At 36.2% G+C, this 18,988-nt stretch overlaps 1 protein-coding gene across 2 annotated transcripts in view; it reads left to right on the top strand.

Moving 5' to 3' along the window:
- VhaSFD (V-type proton ATPase subunit VhaSFD) overlaps nucleotides 1–18,988 on the top strand; it is a 78,540-nt gene that overhangs the window by 23,493 nt on the left and 36,059 nt on the right. For both annotated transcript variants that reach the window (XM_068356901.1, XM_068356902.1), the window contains exons 2-4: nucleotides 3,273–3,354; nucleotides 9,275–9,461; nucleotides 11,847–12,065. In XM_068356901.1, coding sequence (XP_068213002.1) covers nucleotides 3,273–3,354; nucleotides 9,275–9,461; nucleotides 11,847–12,065 — 488 coding nt within the window. The remainder of the gene's footprint in view (nucleotides 1–3,272; nucleotides 3,355–9,274; nucleotides 9,462–11,846; nucleotides 12,066–18,988) is intronic.

Genomic DNA, 18,988 nt, shown 5'->3' with positions numbered 1-18,988 from the left:
CCACGGCCTTGGCGTACATCTCCAAACAAGGAGGTACCCACTCACTGACGTTGTACGAGATCGCAAGGGACCTGCTCATCTGGTCAAAAGGTCAAGACATCTCCCTAGTAACGAGGTTCATCCAAGGCGACTTGAACGTCATAGCAGATTGTCTCAGTCGGAAAGGGCAAGTAATTCCAACCGAATGGACCCTCCACAAGGATGTGTGCAAGAGACTTTGGGCCACTTGGGGTAAAACCATCCATAGATCTCTTTGCAACCTCGCTGACCAAGAGGCTTCCTATCTATTGCTCTCCAGTCCCGGACCCAGCAGCAATACATATAGATACATTCCTCCTAGATTGGTCACATCTGGATCTCTACGCATTCCCACCGTTCAAGATTGTCAACAAGGTACTGCAGAAGTTCGCCTCTCACGAAGGGACAAGGTTGACTTTAGTTGCTTCCCTCTGGCCCGCGAGAGAATGGTTCACCGAGATACTTCGATGGTTAGTAGACATTCCCAGTAGTCTTCCTCTAAGGGTAGACCTTCTACGTCAGCCACTCGTAAAGAAGGTACTCCAAAGCCTCCACGCTCTTCGTCTGACTGCCTTCAGACTATCGAAAGACTCTCGAGAGCTAGAGGCTTTTCGAAGGAAGCAGCCAGTGCGATTGCTAGAGCAAGGAGAGCTTCTTCCATTAGAGTCTACCAATCGAAGTGGGAAGTCTTCCGAGACTGGTGCAAGTCAGTTTCTGTATCCTCGACCAGTACCTCTGTAGCTCAAATAGCTGTTTTTCTCTTATACCTGAGAAAAGGACGATCCCTTTCAGCTCCCACTATCAAGGGCTACAGAAGCATGTTGGCATCGGTCTTCCGGCATAGAGGCTTAGATCTTTCCAAACATAAAGATCTGCAAGACTCCTTAAGTCTTTTGAGACCACCAAGGAGCGTCGTTTGGCTACCCCTGGATGGAATTTAGACGTGGTACTAAGATTCTTCATGTCAGATAGGTTGGAGCCGTTACAATCAGCCTCCCTGAAAGATCTAACTCTTAAGACTCTTTTCCTGGTATGCTTAGCCTCGGCTGAAATAGTCTGTGAGATTCATGCCTTCAGCAAGAACATAGGATTTTCGTCAGAAAAAGCCACTTGTTCGCTACAACTTGGTTTTCTAGCCAAAAATGAGCTGCCTTCTCGGCCTTGGCCTAAATCTTTCGATATCCCCAGCTTATCGGAGATCGTAGGCAATGAACTAGAAAGAGTCTTATGCCCTGTTAGAGCTCTTAAGTTCTATTTTAAGCGTACTAAACCTTTACAAGGCCAATCTGAAGCTTTATGGTGTTCAGTTAAGAAACCATCCTTGCCTTTGTCAAAGAATGCTTGCTCAGACTTTATCAGATTGTTAATACGAGAAGCTCATTCACATCTGAGTGAGGAAGACCGAACTTTGCTTAAGGTGAAGACGCACGAAGTTAGAGCTGTAACAACTTCAGTGGCCTTTAAGCAAAATATATCTCTGCAAAGTATAATGGACGCAACCTATTGGAGAAGCAAGTCAGTGTTCGCGTCATTTTACTTGAAAGATGTCCAGTCTCTTTACAAGAACTGCTACACACTGGGACCATTCGTAGCAGCGAGTGCAGTAGTGGGTGAGGGCTCAACCACTACAATTCCCTAATTCCATACCCTTTTAATCTTTCTCTTGAAATGTTTTTATTGTTGTTTTTTGGGTTGTCCGGAAGGCTAAGAAGCCTTTCGCATCCTGGTTGATTTGGCGGGTGGTCAAAGTCATTTCTTGAGAGCGCCTAGATTAGGGGTTTTGATGAGGTCCTGTTGTATGGGTTGCAACCCTTGATACTTCAGATCCTAGGGGTCGATCAGCATCCTAAGAGGATCGCGAGGCTCCGTAAGGAAGACGTACTTAAAAGGCAGAGTAATTGTTCAAGTCGACTTCCTTACCAGGTACCTATTTATTTTGTTTTTGTTATTTTGATAACTTCTAAAATGAAATAAAAACTCTTAGCTCATAAAAGTGTAAACATATATTGCTGGTCTCTACCGACCCCCCTGGGTGTGAATCAGCTATATAATCACCGGCTAAGTTAAATATTGAAAAATGTTATTTTGATAATAAAATAAATTTTTGAATATACTTACCCGGTGATTATAAATTAAAGGACCCTCCCTTCCTCCCCAATAGAGACGCAGTGGGACGAGGAGAAAATTGAGTCTTTGTTTACATTGAGTACTGGGTATCTGGACGACAGATGGGGCTGTTGGGCACACCCGCAACCTGTGTAGCGATCGCTGGCGAGTTTTTACCGTAGAGTTGTCTGTCGGGCAACAGAGTTGCAGCTATATAATCACCGGGTAAGTATATTCAAAAATTTATTTTATTATCAAAATAACATCTTTATCAATATTAACAGTATTTTATCATTCTAACATGAAAAGATAGGGAATTTTATTACCTACAATCTGTACATACACATTTTGTAAACAATGGGAACTTCCTTACGAAAAGATAAAGTAATACAGTACATGTAAAAAAAGATAAAAGGATGGGAAATTTTCCCATGTACAGTACAACTTTGAGAATATAGAATTATATTTCCAATGGTTTTTAAATGAAAGAAATCCATTAAGAAATAAGGAAGAAGTAGGTGTTTGAAGTAACCCCAAAATATCATTGTTTCAATGGGGCTAAGTCATGCTTCTTAACCCTTTTACCCCCAAAGGACGTACTGGTACGTTTCACAAAACCCATCCCTTTACCCCCATGGACGTACCGGTACGTCCTTGCAAAAAACTGCTATAAAAATTTCTTTTTCCATATATTTGATAATTATTTGAGAAAATTCAGGCATTTTCCAAGAGAATGAGACCAACCTGACCTCTCTATGACAAAAATTAAGGCTGTTAGAGCAATTTAGAAAAAATATACTGCAAAATGTGCTGGGAAAAATATTACCCCCTTGGGGTTAAGGGTTGGAAATTTCCAAAGAGCCTGGGGGTAAAAGGGTTAAAGGCCACAGGTTTGTATAGATCGATAAAATTGCAATTTGGAGTATTTAAAGAAAATATATTTGGTGGTATGAAAGTGGTCCCTTTTATGATTGCTGTTCTCATTGAGTTTGTATGAAAACATTTATTTTATATATACACTAGTAATCAATGAGTTGGGGTTTTTTGTTTCTCGGGGATTGAGAACTTGGTATTTTCATGTGACTACATTGATGTGTAATGATTTGTCTGACCTGCACTTTACTTTACTAATTGTTACCTAATTCCAGGGGTCGCTGGAGCAACTAGTGTCCTCGTTCAACGGTCAAATGACATCCGACAGCAGAAAGTTAATTGGCCTTCTTATCTTCAGTAAGTTATAATGTTCATTTACAGTACTGTGCAGTATATATGTTATTCTCTTTTTATAGAGCTAATAATTTAATTACTAATGTTGACCTTTGAATCATTTAGTACACTTGGAAATCCAATGATAACAAACTATCTATAAGATTTAAAGTATACCATTTAATGAGAATTTTATATTGTATGTTAATTATACAACTCTACCTGGGATTCATGTGCTATAAATTCTAAGAAAGAGAAGCTTTGATATTGAGGAAAATTACTTCAATGAAACTTAATTGAAGTTCAATGTTAATCATTCTTTGTGTTAAAAATTTGTCATAATATAAATATGAGAATAAGATAGGAGTGTACTACACCGTATTTCAACTGGAAAGATGCTGTGGTTTGGTGCCTTTAAGTAAGACACCACGATGTTTACTTCTCATTCTCTGCATGCCGACCTTCAACTTGAGCACAGCTCATTTATGGGAAGTAGAGAGCGCTGCCCATAGGTCTGCCTCCAGGTGCTGGACAAAATCCCCTTCCGAGGGAAAGTTACCTTCCTTGACATAGGTAGTCTGCCCTCAAGGGGGCTCCTCTTTCATCCCCAGTATAAGGGATACCTACCATCAGGGTGGAGGTCTTGTAGGCGAACATTACTGGTGTTTTCCAATACAGTAGAGTATCGGGCATAAAGAACCATTTTATTGCACCTATATCTTTGTTCTGCCTTCCTGTATCCATTGCTGGGTATTTCTGCCATAAGATTGGAGGAACCTTTCCATATTTATTGGAAATTCTTTGGTCTGGGCTACTAGTCCATAACCAGACTAATGCACACAACTACCCGACTGACAGAGGTAATGGAATATTTGTCTCATCCTGTTCTTCAGAAGTAGTTGCTTGTGACCGATCGTTGGTGACCGAGAGTTTACATGACAGCAAGCAACTATGGAGGTTCACTGGAATGCTGTTATCTACTAGAGATAACTGGACTATGCTTGTGCTTACTGGTCTTTAAACAGACATGCACGACCAACTCCTATTCCAGCAAAGGAAGTTGGTGTACAAGGTTCATCCTTTTGCAGAGACAGTTGCTTGTAACTGATTGCATGACATGTCAGCAATTGACTTGAAATGTTTACCTGTTGAACAACCACTTGGCACCATTAGGCAATCAAATGAATTGTTTTTTTTTTGCTTGGAAGTCATATTATCCTGGTTCCTCTTAATTGAACCATCCGACTCTTAGGGTTTTGTCAATAGACATAATCCCCACCTGGTGCTGGCCCCCCTACCGGGTAGTTCGGAGTCTGTCCAAGCTTCTGAGGTAGCTCGGAGACTGTCCAAGCTTCTGAGGGATTCACAAGGGAAAACTTAGGTTTTTAAACATTAAACTTACCCGCTGGTTATATAACAATAGCTTTAGTCCCTGACGTCCGGCAGAAATTCAAAAACTCGCGGCAATCGCCGATAGAGTTGCCAGGTGTACACTAGCCCCCTCACGGGAGATAGGCCGAACCATTCCATACGTCACCAGGTCTTCCCTGCCGCGATTGCTGGCAACATCGTTTGGAATTCACTCATGATTAACCTGGATTTTAGCAGTATATTGGTGATGTACTCCTAAATACGGTTTTTGGCATTCGCTTATTTTGATTTTTGGTATTTGATCGTTATGTTATAGCTTGAAAGGTAGGATTAAAAGTTTTTTTTAACCTACTTTAAACTAACGAAAGCTTAATGGCGGTAGGTAAACACCCCGCCGTATCTATGACGTAAGCTAGTGTATGACTTGCATTTTCTTTCTTTTTCTATAAAGAATGATAAGTGAATACTTTCTTACAAAGTACAGTATTAATTTATATAAGATAAAAGAATTATGTTATTTTTAAGAAATTTTTATCCTTTTAGTATACTTTCTTTAGATAATCTTCGATCAGTTTTCAAAGATTAACTATACTATCGTTCAGTTTAATTTACGCTACGTAGTTCTCAGTCATTGTTACAGTATTACAATTTTCTTTGTATCGTTATTTATGAAAAGTAAATTCTTCTTAAAAACCAAAGTATTTGAGTGGTATAAGATAAAAGGAATATGTTATTTTACAATTATATTTGATCTTTTAGTATTTTTTCTCTAACTAATCTTTTTGTAGAGTTTAAAGAAAATTAGCGTTCAGTTAATTTTACATGACGTAGTATTCATGACAATCGATAGTCTCACGATTCTTTGTATCGTTGTTTACTTGTTCGTTTTTGGGAATATTAGGTTTTTTCGTATAATATATATATAGTTGTTCCAATTGTAAAATGTGACTAATCATCTTTTATTGGAAACCCTTAAGTAATAAGGGTTGTTTACATATATATATATTTTCTTTATTCCTATATCTATTCATTTGATATTTTATATAAAATATTTTGCTACATTTTATATAAGATTCAATACCTATTGCATTCTCATTCAAGCCCTAGACAGAATAGTAAGATCTCTCAAAACGGGTGTGTCTACTTTTGGTCTTATGCCAAAAATTTTAAAAGTGCAAGTTTTTAGTGCTTAATTAGTGCTGTGAATTTATTCAATACAGTGGAGGGTGCTTCTGTTCGGACCTGTCATTATTCTAGCCTTAGACCTCTCTCAAGCTCCCTGACCCATGGGAGAAGTAATGTCGATCGGCGAAAGGAAGCGAGAGGCGTAGCCTGGCGCCGAGCGTCTTGTAAGACCCGAGCAGGAGTCCCCTCGAGCATTTTCTGTTGACGATTCCCAGAATGCTCCTCCTTGCCGTAGGCAAGGCGAGGTAAAATTGTATTTTTTCTAATACCGAACGTAGAACTTCGGACATCAAGCGTCCAGCAAGGCTAGCTACTAACGCTGCTGTAACAGTTTGACATGATGTTTGTAACTTAGTGCAACTTCTTGGTTTCTCTAGTTCGGTGATCCTCACTGATGGACCCCCCCCAAAAAAAAAAGAACCCAGCTATTGTGGCGTGCTTGAGCACACTGTATCATATATACCTGAAGTGACTCCTAATGTTGGACTGCCTCAGACTACTCGTCAAACTTTTGGTAGAGCATTAGTGAATACACAGGCTTCGTCTCATATCCCTGGCCCATGGACGAATAGACCCCAAGTCTAACGAGAAAGTCTTGCTCCATGTTGCATACCCATCCACCTTTTGAAGTGCGAGAGCGAGCAAGCTTTTCTTGCTGACGAGGGTCTTCGCGAACTGAGTTTGATCGAAAACCTCTACTTGTGGCCGAGTAGACTCTCTTGGCGTAGTGGACACAAGTCCAGCGAGAAAGTCTCGCCAATGTCACGTACAAAGGTATACACAATCCCAAGTGTTTGCATAGAGAGCGACATTCAAATGCTATCCGGTACTGTCTATCTCTTCTGCTTCAGCTGTTTATGATAGCTCTGCATTGGGCATGTGTGAGCGCAGTGCTCCGGTAGTGCAATGTCAAGAAGAGCAAGGCATTGTCACCTTGCAACCACCTGTTTGCCCAGAAGGGTGAGCGCACTCGCTCGTGATGGAACGTCCTACCACAGTAGCTCACCCGCGAGTTTAACAGAATGTTTGTTAGCGCAGGGAGGGTAAAAAGGAGAGTCGCAAGGAACACGATCTCTGTGGAGATCCTCAAGGTGGTAGATCGTGCCTTGAATCAGGACTTAGCATTTAGAAAAAATTGTTCTGTGACACAGGTACTTCAAGCGAGTGTGTGGAAGTGTCGGATGACTTTCACCGCCCATTACCTGCAAGACGTAACCCACAAGCACATGGAGACTTTCTCCATCGGACCTGTGGTGGCTGCACAACAAGTGGTCTAAACACCTCAAGCTTCTTGATTGGACAAGTAGCAGTCGGTTGAGGGCAGACATTACCATCAAGTCTGCGGTGAAGGACAAGAATAAATGGCCTCTTCTCTATCTTTCCTTTCTTGGGGCACTACTGGTAGAGAGTTATTGGGTCCTTTGACCGGCCTGAGAGTACTGCATTAGATCCTTCTCTCTGGTTACGGCTTATTTTCCCTTTGCCTACATATGCACCGAATAGTGTGGCCTATTCTTTACATATTCTCTTCTGTTTTCATACACCTGACAACATAGAGATTACCAAACAATTCTTCATCGCTCAAGGGGTTAACTACTGCACTGCAATTGTTCAGTGACTACTTTCCTCTTGGTAAGGGTAGAAGAGTCTCTTTAGCTATGGTAAGCAGCTCTTCTAGGAGAAGGACACTCCAAAATCAAACCACTGTTCTCAAGTCTTGGGTAGTGCCATAGCCTCTGTAGCACGGTCTTCCACTGTCCTGAGATAAAGCTCTCTTGCTTGAAGGTACACTCGGGCATACTATTCTATCTTATTTCTGTTCCTCTTGTTTTTTTAAAGTTTTTATATTTTATAAATTTATATGAAAGATTTATTTTAATAATGTTACTGTTCTTAAACTTTTAATTGTTAATTATGTGTAATTTATTTATTTCCTAATTTCCATCTCTCACTGAGCTATTTACACTGTTGGTGCCCCTGGGCTTATAGCATCCTGCTTTTCCAATTAGGGTTGTAGCTTAGTTATAATAATAATTAATAATAGTAATAATAATAATACTGTACTAATAATAATAATAATAATAATAATAATAATACAGCACCTTCGGTATGCTGCAAGCTGGCCTTCTCCATCTGGAGGTATGAACCATTTCCCTTGTGTAACCAGATATATGTGTACAGTATATATTTGTTGCGTCCCCATTCCTCTAGCAAGGTGGGATTCAAGCTATGTCCAGTGATTAGTTCAATGGAGCCCTACTACTCAAGAATTCTTACTTGGTCTAGTCACAGTGCTTAGTTATCACACAGTTACATGGATTGCCCAGGTTGCTATCCCTCATTTACGCACAAGAATGTAGTGAAGTGTCAGGCTGATTCCTCTGTAAAGCTCGTGTGAAGCATGGAGGAACACCCTGGGTTAAAAACCAGCCAATTAATTAGGACTTTCACCCACCTAACTGCTAGCCTTTCCCTATAAAGAGCTGAATGGTTTGTATTTAGTGATGAAACCAGTGACATTTGAAAGTACTGTAATGTATTTATCCTAACGATACAAAGCTTGAGCTCTTTATACAGATTTGACATCACCTATCCCCTGCAAGTCCTGCGTGCAATTAATACCTCGGGTGTGTGTGAGCATGATAACTGGTACTACCTCCTACCCTCCACCTCCCCCTCCCTAACTAGCTGTGGGTAGTTATTATTATTATTATTATTAATTGTTAAGCTACAACCCTAGTTGGAAAAGCAGGACGTTATAAGCCCAGGGGCCCTAACAGGGAAAATAGCCCAGTGAGGAAAGGAAACAAGGAAAAGTAAAATATTTTAAGGACAGTAACAACATAAAAATAAATATTTCCTATATAAACTATAAATACTTGAACAAAAGAAGAGGAAGAGAAATTAGATAGAATAGTGTGCCCAAGTGTACCCTCAAGTGTACCTAGCTAAAAGTCTTATGGCTTTGCTGAAAGTATTATCCCTATGAAGAGATCAAGGTTTGTATTGTTAAGAAAAATACAAAATACTTACAAATTTGTCATTTTTATCTCTTGCAAGTAAATTTGTGGTAAAAGTTTATTTTTAACAAAATATACGTATTTTTTTAAAAATTGTATACTATGTGAAAATACAGTACATAAAATGCCTTTTGAAAATGTTATATGAAACATGACAATTACAATTATTTGCAAACACAAACACGTAGAAAAAAATTATGCACATAGAATTTAAGGAAACAGTGGAATCTGGGGGTGTTATTAAGATTGCAATAATTCTATTTTTTTTTTTTTCAGTATTTGCCTGGGTGCCTAGTAACCTAACAAGTGCAAATGGTGTCTGCTTGTGTAAATAAATAGTAGCCTATATATATATTCTTTTGTTTCAGATCACAGATGATATCACAAGAAGATTATGAAGTCATTATAGGAGTGGAAACTCCAGGCCAAAAGAGGGATGCCCTGCTTTCAAGTCAGCGTTTGCAGGTGGCTCGTACATTTATGAATCTTCTTGGACATATCAGTAAAGACCAGACCATCCAGTACATTCTCACAATTGTTGATGACATACTTTCAGTGAGTATTGGTAGAATTTTTGTTTATCATACATTACACTATCCTTCATTACTGAAATGGTTTTGATAATTTCATCTCTGTATGTAACTAGACAATTTAACATTGTTATAAAGTACAACAATATTGTTCATCTCTTGGATATAATATTTAAAGCCATGGTAGTATTTTGGGGCTACTTTTTATTCTTCAATTTCATTTGTTCATTCTACCTTTGATGTTGTATCCTACTGTTTCATCTGCCTCTCAGTACACACTTTTATTCAGAAGTTACTGTATTTTGAAGCAACCCTTCAACCCCAGATTTAAACTTTTCTGTCTTCTAAATTGATTAATTTTGTTTGATGTCTCCCTAGCTAGAAGGCAAACTTTTTTTTTCAAAGTTGGAAGGTTTATGTTTTTGCCCCTGTATGTGTGTTTATTTTTTAACAGCTTCCTGGCCACAATTTTAATTGTACAATAATGAAACTTGCATGGATTAACTTATGTAAAAAGATGAAAATTATTAGATTTTGGAAGGTCAAGGTCCATGGTCGAGGTCACGGTCAAGCAAAATGTCTAATTTACGTAATCAGCCATAAGTTTGGACATCGTTATCATAGACTTCAAACTTGGTTCATATTTGAGTGTATGACAATCCATGCCAATTAATACATGTCAAGTCGAAGGTCAAGGTCAATCAAAAGGTCAAATACCGGTCATCAACCACACGGCCAGAATAATAATGTTAAAGTAATGAAACTTTCAGGGATTTTAAACTTATGTAAAGAGCTGGAAAGGATTAGATTTTTAAAGGTCAAAAGTCAAGGTCAAAGACAAGCAAAACTTCCAAAATCAGTTCCAGAGCCAGAGAAATAAGCTACCGTGGCGGAGGTCTGCACTCTTAGAATGCTTTTCTAGTTATTCATTATTTTAACTACAGTATTATCAAAAACTTTAGAGATATTTTTGGGGCAGAGTGAATAATTAACAGTGGTCTACTGTAGTTATACTTTTATAAGGATGAGAATTTCTAGTTACAGACTGCTTTCCACCAAGAAAATTTAAATTTTTAGGACTTGGCAAATCTTCCTTAATTCACCAATAAATTATTTAAGTAGGCTGAATAAGTGCCAGTAATCAGCTTGTATGAAGAATGGATGTAGGTCTATTGTACTTAGGTCTGTTTATTTCTTTACTATTTCCTTTTTATCTAACCCTTGTCACAAGCATTTCCAATATACTTTTAAATTTATATGGTTTTAATGGTTCTTGAAGAACTACACAATTCAGTTAAAGTGTTCTATCAAAGTTTTTAATTGCTTTTTGTTAGTACCGATACTAAAGAATCTATTCATACAGTTAAAGAACGTTGTATTAATGTCAATAGTAAAGCAAGGTAAAAATCAAAGTATTGCTAGTACCACTTAGAGACTCTTGTTAGAACTTTTTGTCAAATAGGTTTCATAAATTAATATAGAGAAGGTGAGGTCTTTACTCCTAATTTTGAATATACAAAAGGTAGAACTACGCATTTCCCTACTGTGAATATTGTGTTAGTGGTTGAAGAAAATAGCTTTGCGGCCTTGTCTCAGGGTTAGGTCAAGGACAGACTATGGTGGGTCCCCACTTCCCACACTTGAATCATAGACTATGTCAAAACAGGAGTATGAGGGCTTGAATTAATTTGAATGCAAAGGTACTTGATTCATTTACTCAATGCACATGAGACCCTCAGCATTGTAACAACATTAGAGCTACAAAATTAACACCTCATACTCTTAGGATTGCTGTATCATAAAATGGTTTAATGAGAGCCTTAGTCATATTAGTAAATTTCATATGGCTAGCCTTAATTTATCTCAAATGAGTACTGTTGGAAGACCAATGGGAATGGATGAAAAATATAAGGTAGAATACAATACCACTGGGCCAATGTGATGCTGTAGAACCATATACAATGTGGAATGCAGGATAAACGGGAGTAAAAAATTGATACAGAATGAAATGAGTATTGTAATTTTTGTAGATTTAAGTAAAATGGCAATAGATGGCAACCAAGTCACATAGTCATATATGACTTGTAATGTGACATGTTGGCAGTATTATATGATTCAGTGTACAGTATAGTACTGTACAGTACTAGATATATATTAATTTTAATATACTGTATGCAATATTTTAGGACATCTCCAACGTTAAGTTTGATATAACTTAAAGTTATGAACTTTAAAATCCATCTTTTCTGCATTTCTATTGGCTTATGTAAGAAAAAAGGTCATGCTCAGTTTCTGTTTCCTGGCTAAAAAAATTTATATTTAATTAGTTGCATATTGCATTGAAATACTGTACGTATAGTATATATACTTGATGTAAGTGAAACATAATTGTTTTATTTATTTTTCTCAGGAGGATAAAGGTAGGGTAGAGATCTTCAAGGAATATGCCCGAAAGCGTAAAGAAAGTATGTGGAGCCCCTTCTTAAACCTGCTGACCCGACCAGATGCATTCATCATAAACATGACTGCCAGGATTATTGCCAAGCTAGCTTGTTGGTCCCGTGAACCAATGGATGGATCTGATCTTACCTTTTACCTTACTTGGCTTAAAGACCAGCTGCGAACACCAGTAAGTTGCCAGTAATATTTTTTTTTACTAGATTTTGTGTTTTTAATATAACATATTGCTAAACTTAATAGTATAAAGAACTTTGCAAGAACCGCCTCAAAAAGATATCTAATATGCCAGATTGTGCAGTACTGCTATAGATATTGAATAATTATCAGTATTTCTGTGCAGTAAACAGTTTACCACTTACAGAATAAGAGTAACAATAGTAGAGTTTCCCATTGGAATATCCATACTATACTTAGTTATTCAGAACTTTATGATTTCTCCTCTCTGTTACACTTACCGTGGCTTTGTAACCCCATTTACACAAGGTGTAATTTCAGTCAAACTTTGTACAAGTGAGATCCTTTTACTTGGATGTTTGTGGAGGGAGATTATAAATTTGTCTGTCAGCATCTGACATTTGCCTTGTAATTGTACCATGCTCTTACATGGTTTAAATTATTTCAGTTAATGTTTTTTACAAAGGTAGATCATCATGCAAAGATGTGTATGAAGAGATATTGGATGTCTGTTTATTCATTAGTGCGAGTGTTTCATGCTCACTTTGTCCTTGGAATTGGTACATGGTAAAGCAGATTCCAATCAAACTTCAATACAAAGGAAGACCTATACATCATACATATACCAAGGCACTACCCCCCATTTTTGGGGGTAGCCGACATCAAACAAATGCACAAAAAAGGGGACCTTTCCTCTCTACGTTCCTCCCAGCCTGACAAGGGACTCAACCAAGTTTGGCTGGTACTGCATGTATTATATATTATGGAGGTCATCCATATGTCTGTCTGTTAGTGTATGTCTCTCACTTACTTAATTATTGATATTACAATTAAGTGATTCAAGGGATTTAAGACAAGTTTGGTACAAATGAAGACAATCATATATAGGTGGGCATGAGGGAAGATGATTTGTCTTTTTGACTGTCAGTGTTTGTTATACTTACCATTGTATTTAATTTTTCTTACTTTAAAGGTTTTCAGTGAAACTATGTTCAAAGGTAGACCAATGTGCATAGATGAGCTTGAAAGATAATTTGTTTGTCTGTCAAGTAATATTTCTGTCAAGTTTACCATGGCAACTTCTTTCACTTCTTTCTAAGAATTTTATTTCTGTTAAGTTTAAAGATATATCATTAGGCTGGGATATGCAAGGGAAGAGGTTATCTTTCTAATTCTTTGTCATTGTTCATTGCACACTTTTTTCTGTAATTTAGTATGATCAAATATAGGGTAAAGAAAAATAGAGCAGAAAAGACCTCAGACTTTTTACTACAGACATTTTTTGTTCTGAAAATTGTCGGTTATCTACCTTATATAGAATTCTAATGTTGTCTTCTACATTTCATTAGAATGTTCTTAAGGAGAAACTAGTTTTTATATTTAAGCCAACTGTAGACTTCATTATTCAACTGTAAAAAGTCTACTTTAAGTTCTGTTTGTTATGATATCTACTTATTTAATTCAAGAGTCTAAAGCTTTACCCATCATTAAATAGTCTCGGCTGTACAATCCTTTTCGAGATGAAAAAAGCTGACCTGCATTTTTCTGATATTTGTCATATCCATCGCCATTGCTCTTGGCCGTCATTTACAGGTCATTATAGTTTTTCAGTCTTTCTGACATCAATGAATTAATCATATGAGACAACTTGGATAATTCACCATGGAGATGAAAACTAAGGTTGAATAGTTTTCTGAAACAGGCAGGTTAAATAGTTACCTGGTATGTTTAATTCTTAGATTGTTACTTTGTTTTAACACTCTTAAATAATTGAATAATTACTTGGTATGTTTTTAAGTCTCTTATGTACATTGTATTAGCAGATGATAGTTTCATGCTTGTCAAGCTCTTATAATTTTTTATAAGAAGTTTCTTTCATTCACCAGTCCTGCAGAATATAATTTCTAACGAGCAATATGATTCAGATATTCAGAGATACTATTTAAAGGTGTCTCATATGAAGTTTACCATTATGGGGTATTTTAAAGACTCAAGTGAATTTTACCTCTTAAGATTGGGCAAGTTCTTTCATAATGAAATTAGATTATTCTAATTTTATTATGTATTACTATGGGATTTTGATTGAATTAATTTTAACCCTTTGGTGATTCCAACTGTGAAAAAATCATGGTCAGGCTTATGAATTTTGATGGGACAAGTGAGCAGTGACATCATACGTCAGCCAAATTATGTTGACGTTTCGTAGCGACTAATAAAGGAATAAAGATAGAAAGAAAATTAAAAAGGGATTCTGACGAAGGAAAAATCTATCGTTAAGAACGAACGAGAGAGAGAGAGAGAGGAAGGAGCCGCCCGAGAGAAACCCAGCAAGGTCGTGAATAATAAGCTGAATAATATAAACAAAAACGGGCAAGGCCCCCTCCAAAATCTCAAAACTCATAGATCTGGTACTTAACTTAATGTAGTGACAGTGGAGTCGGACATCTTGAGGTAAAACCAGCGAAATACACACACCAGACAAAAACCGGTTATCAAACTGCGTGCTAATAAAGGAGTGACATCACTGGCGTGGGTTGGCTAGTAGTAATACGAGGTTGAACGGCACCTCGCTGTTCGGGGATTTTGACAGGAGATATCTAAATGGTGCGAGGCCTCTGGTTGTGATTTATCGCGCCCCTGTATTATATCGACACCTGATACAGGTGAGCGAGCTGGGTTCAACCTGGTATTCCCATGCAATTTTTTCTCTGGTAATATATAGCAGTTATATACCTTAGAAATGGTGCTTAAGGAGCATTTCACTGGGCGACACGGGTCGGAGCCCAGAAATTACATTAGAAAACTGAATAAATTTATTTATATATATGTAGCACTTAGGGTTTCACGAATGAAAGACGCCAAAGTGCATTATCGTATCACCAGAGGGTTGAGAAATTATGGCCATATGGTCCAGTGCTGACACAAGAAAAGCCATTTATCACTTAGAGGTATTTGGTGGTAAATCCTACTCTTGTACTATGAAATGGAAAATTAAAGAGATCATACAAGAGTATGAAAGTAAGGAAGTGGGGAAGGAGGTAAAGTAGAAAACTGGAAGTTTGGTGCAGCTATGGGCTGGATGGACACTATAAAGTCACTAATAAAAGCCTTCAGTACATTGCAAGAGGTGTACTGATGGCAATAAATCTAATAGAAAAGCTTGATTTTTATCTATTTGTATATTACATATTCCAGATCTTAATTGTGTATTTGTGTTTCATTTGTGTAAGTTAATGGATTTCCACAGTTTGATTCCCCCTTCACAACCAAGTCGGTAGCTGCTACTTCTGTATATTCATTAACTAATATAGTTTTAATTATCCAACCAGCCATTCAATTTTTATTTATCATGCACATCATTTGAAAAATAAATTCATTGGAATTAGATGGTTCAGGTTTAAATTCTTTTTTCATTTTTAATTTTAAGCTTCTGGTATGTCTGGAAAGTCCTTTATTAATAATTTGTATTGCTATTAACACAATGGTTTGAATAGCTACTTGAAAGACATATCTAGTAAATAGCCTCTCACTTTGGCAATATCATTTGAATTACAGTTACACCATTGCCGTATTTTTAATTTTGCTGAACTATAAGGGGTCCCCTTTTACAGGATAGTTGACCTCATCATACTTGACTCCTAATTTATTTTATCTTGTTTGCTTTTCTTGGGTAATTTCTTATTAACCTTGTTCTGCAATGTGTTAAATGTTAGCACTGGTTTAATTTGCTCATATGCCTGTATGCAATAGTATTGATTTTATTTTCTGGTTTGCCTGATGTATTGTTGCATTTATGTGTTGTTTACTGTAATGTTTGAAGTTTTTTAACAGTTTGAAACTTAGCTATAACAGGTTACAAAGAATGCAAATACTGACAGATGCAAAATACTTGCGCTGTAGTGGCTTCTACCACTTTCAACCTCTGTCTTGAAACAAGTTTTCCCTTACTGATTAAAATTTAAAGAAACGAATGAACATGGGATGACAATATCAACATCTGACTCTCTAGATAAAGAGGGGCCCTGGTTGCACACCAAAAATTGCATATGAAGAAAAAAAGAACTAACCCCACACCACATACATAGACCATAAGAGTAACAATGATAGCTACGATACATCTAATAGTAGAGAGAGATGTGAATCCAGTTTTAGGAAAAAATAGTGCTTAACTGCGATGCAAACTGGACATGGATAGGGAAACCTTGCATCCCCACCCTATCATAGGGGTCCTTAGGATATAATTTTTTGAAGAATTGCCTATATATTTTACCCAACTTGAAGAACACTTTAACAAAGGCTTTTAATTATTTTTATCTTTCAAATAAGAGATTTGAGATTGAAATACTGGTGACATGGTGATAAAACTGACAATTTTTGTTATTTTCTTTTTTAAGAAACTAGTAAATTATCAAATTGTTATCCATAGGAGGCTTCACAAACACAAATGTTACCATTGGTTTAATTTTCTCATATACATGCATGCAATAGCATTAGATTTATTTGCACAGATGTTTATTGATTTATTACAAGTTTTTTTTTTAAAGGAAGGAGTTTCTGTTTTATAACAACCACCTTATAGAATTGAGAAAAAAAATTCCAAAATTCATTCATTGGACAGAATATAACATGTAAGGTGTAAGAAATTGCTGGGTTCTACTGTAAGAATTTAAACTACAGTGATAACAAACCTATGAATATGATTGTGATGCTTTTGCAGTGATCAAGGCATATTTGAAAAGAAACAACAATTAAAGTTATTTATTGTTGTACATAAAATGAATTTCTAACAGCTTCCTTCTTTTTATAGAGTATGATCCTAGTTTTGTGATGAATAATTGTAAAGGCGTATAAAGGTTATTAATAATTCAAGTTTAATGTTAAATAGCTCATAGGAAACATGGTCAGAATAAAGAAAAGCAAACCATTTATGACAATAGATTTTCTTGGGCGAAAATAGAATATGGATGAGAGACAGCGCATGTTTACTCATGTGAGGATTAGGATTTACCTTTTTCAGGCTGTTTGGTTCATTTAAATGTACAGTATATTCTTTTAGTTTTTTCACTGTCCCATTTGTTCTGTTTTCAATTATGCTTAAATACTTTCTTGTTGCTTTTCCTTTCCTATGTTAGCCTGTTACTATTTTTATCTTATTAGTAACATTGTGCAAATATTTCATCAGCTGTTATCACTTTAAACCTACACATACATAAATCCAACATCATTCTTCAATTTTTGAAATCTAAGGTTTGCTAGAATTGTAATGAAGTTAATTTAGTTTTTACTTTCTATTGATGAACGATAGTGTGGGGGATGTAATAGGAAAATTTTAAGATTTGTTTGAGGGGGAATACCTAGAAAAAAATGGCCATTTTAACCATTCAGCAATCTCAAGTTACAAAGATATCTGATGTAAAGAAAGTGAAAATGCAGAAATTTGGTAATTTCTATTTATTTTCATAATATACCTGGATTGGAAGAGGTCTCAGAGCATCTATTTTCAGAAAATTTATTGTGTACCTGTAGTAGTAAAGAGAATTTTTTACATAATCATTAAAATTTTAGTTGAAATTTGAATTCTGCACTATTTACATTTTTGGACTGCTAACTTGTTATCGGTAATTTAATTGTATTTAGAGTAGGAAACACGAGCTTCCTTCCTGAAATAGGATTAGGTATTTAGAGCCTACTAATGCTTTTAACATCCATCAGGGGTAATTATGAAGGCACAGAGTATTACTGTAAAGATTGCAGAGGCTTAGACTTTTGAGATAATTTACCTTTGTGTTATTTTAGTAATTTATAGTATTTTTAAAACATCTTAATTGGATTTGAATTAAGAATAATGATTTAACTAAGTAATATCTGAAGTATATAACAATTTTATTTTCTATGAATTGGGAAGTAACCTTGATTGCTTAAAAAGTATATTTTATTTTTTGAGAACTCTACTGTTCTGTATTGTTACCAAAGCACTAAATTATGCTATACTGTATTTGAATAACACAATTGGCATACTGTAACAGACTCGCTCCAGCAAAATTATATCGCTAAAGATATCAACTGACAGAGGTCACCTACGAATTAAACCTGAAGTGAGTGTAATGTTTTTGCATGTTTCTTTGGAAGGACTATTTACTTAATGCCTCTTCATCTGCTTATAAAGTATGTACTGTAGTGATACCAGTTTCTATGTAATTAGATTTGCTGTATTAAGCAGTATATAGGATTTAGTTGCTAAATATAGTGCTTTGCATAACATTAATATTCTGCAATTATTTTGCAGTTAGTGATAATTTAGATTTTATTTTATTGTGTAAATTACTTGTAATGAAATTATGGGCATTTATCTGTAATTTTCAGTTGTTCAATATACCCACAAACCTAAGGTTGCCTTTATCTAAAGCTGAGAAAAATTGACCAGTTGCATCATATAATGTCAAAATGAATGCATACAGCTCGGCAGGACTAACATGGTTTGGTAAATACTCAGTACCGCATTGCATTGTGCAACTTTGACTTGTAAAAACTCTTCAGTGCTTCATCCATTCATATGCATTACTCCACTTTGTGTCATACTCTACCTTTTAAGTTTTTTCAGCCTATATTTTTAATTCCTACTCCTAATTGTATGAACTTAAGTCAAAGGTGTTTTCGTGTGATTTTGAAGCAACCTACAATCATTTGTATTCTCCATTATCCGGAAGTTTCTATTTTTTGTTTCTGGAGTTCACCTTATACAAGGGTTTTTTTTTTATGGCATTGGAATAGTGTTTTTCTTCAGTTTTGATGAACTAGGCTATGTTAGATTATAGTTGTAATACCATTAGGTATTTATTTTTATTCTGTTAGCATAGTGGCTTTTATTAATATCAGTGTTCACTTTGCATTACCATTCCTAATGCCAAGGAGAAGCAG

Source organism: Palaemon carinicauda, chromosome 33 (genome assembly GCF_036898095.1).
Source record: "Palaemon carinicauda isolate YSFRI2023 chromosome 33, ASM3689809v2, whole genome shotgun sequence".
In the NCBI taxonomy this organism is placed as follows: Eukaryota; Metazoa; Arthropoda; class Malacostraca; order Decapoda; family Palaemonidae; genus Palaemon; species Palaemon carinicauda.
This window is presented reverse-complemented; position numbering and strand designations above follow the sequence as displayed.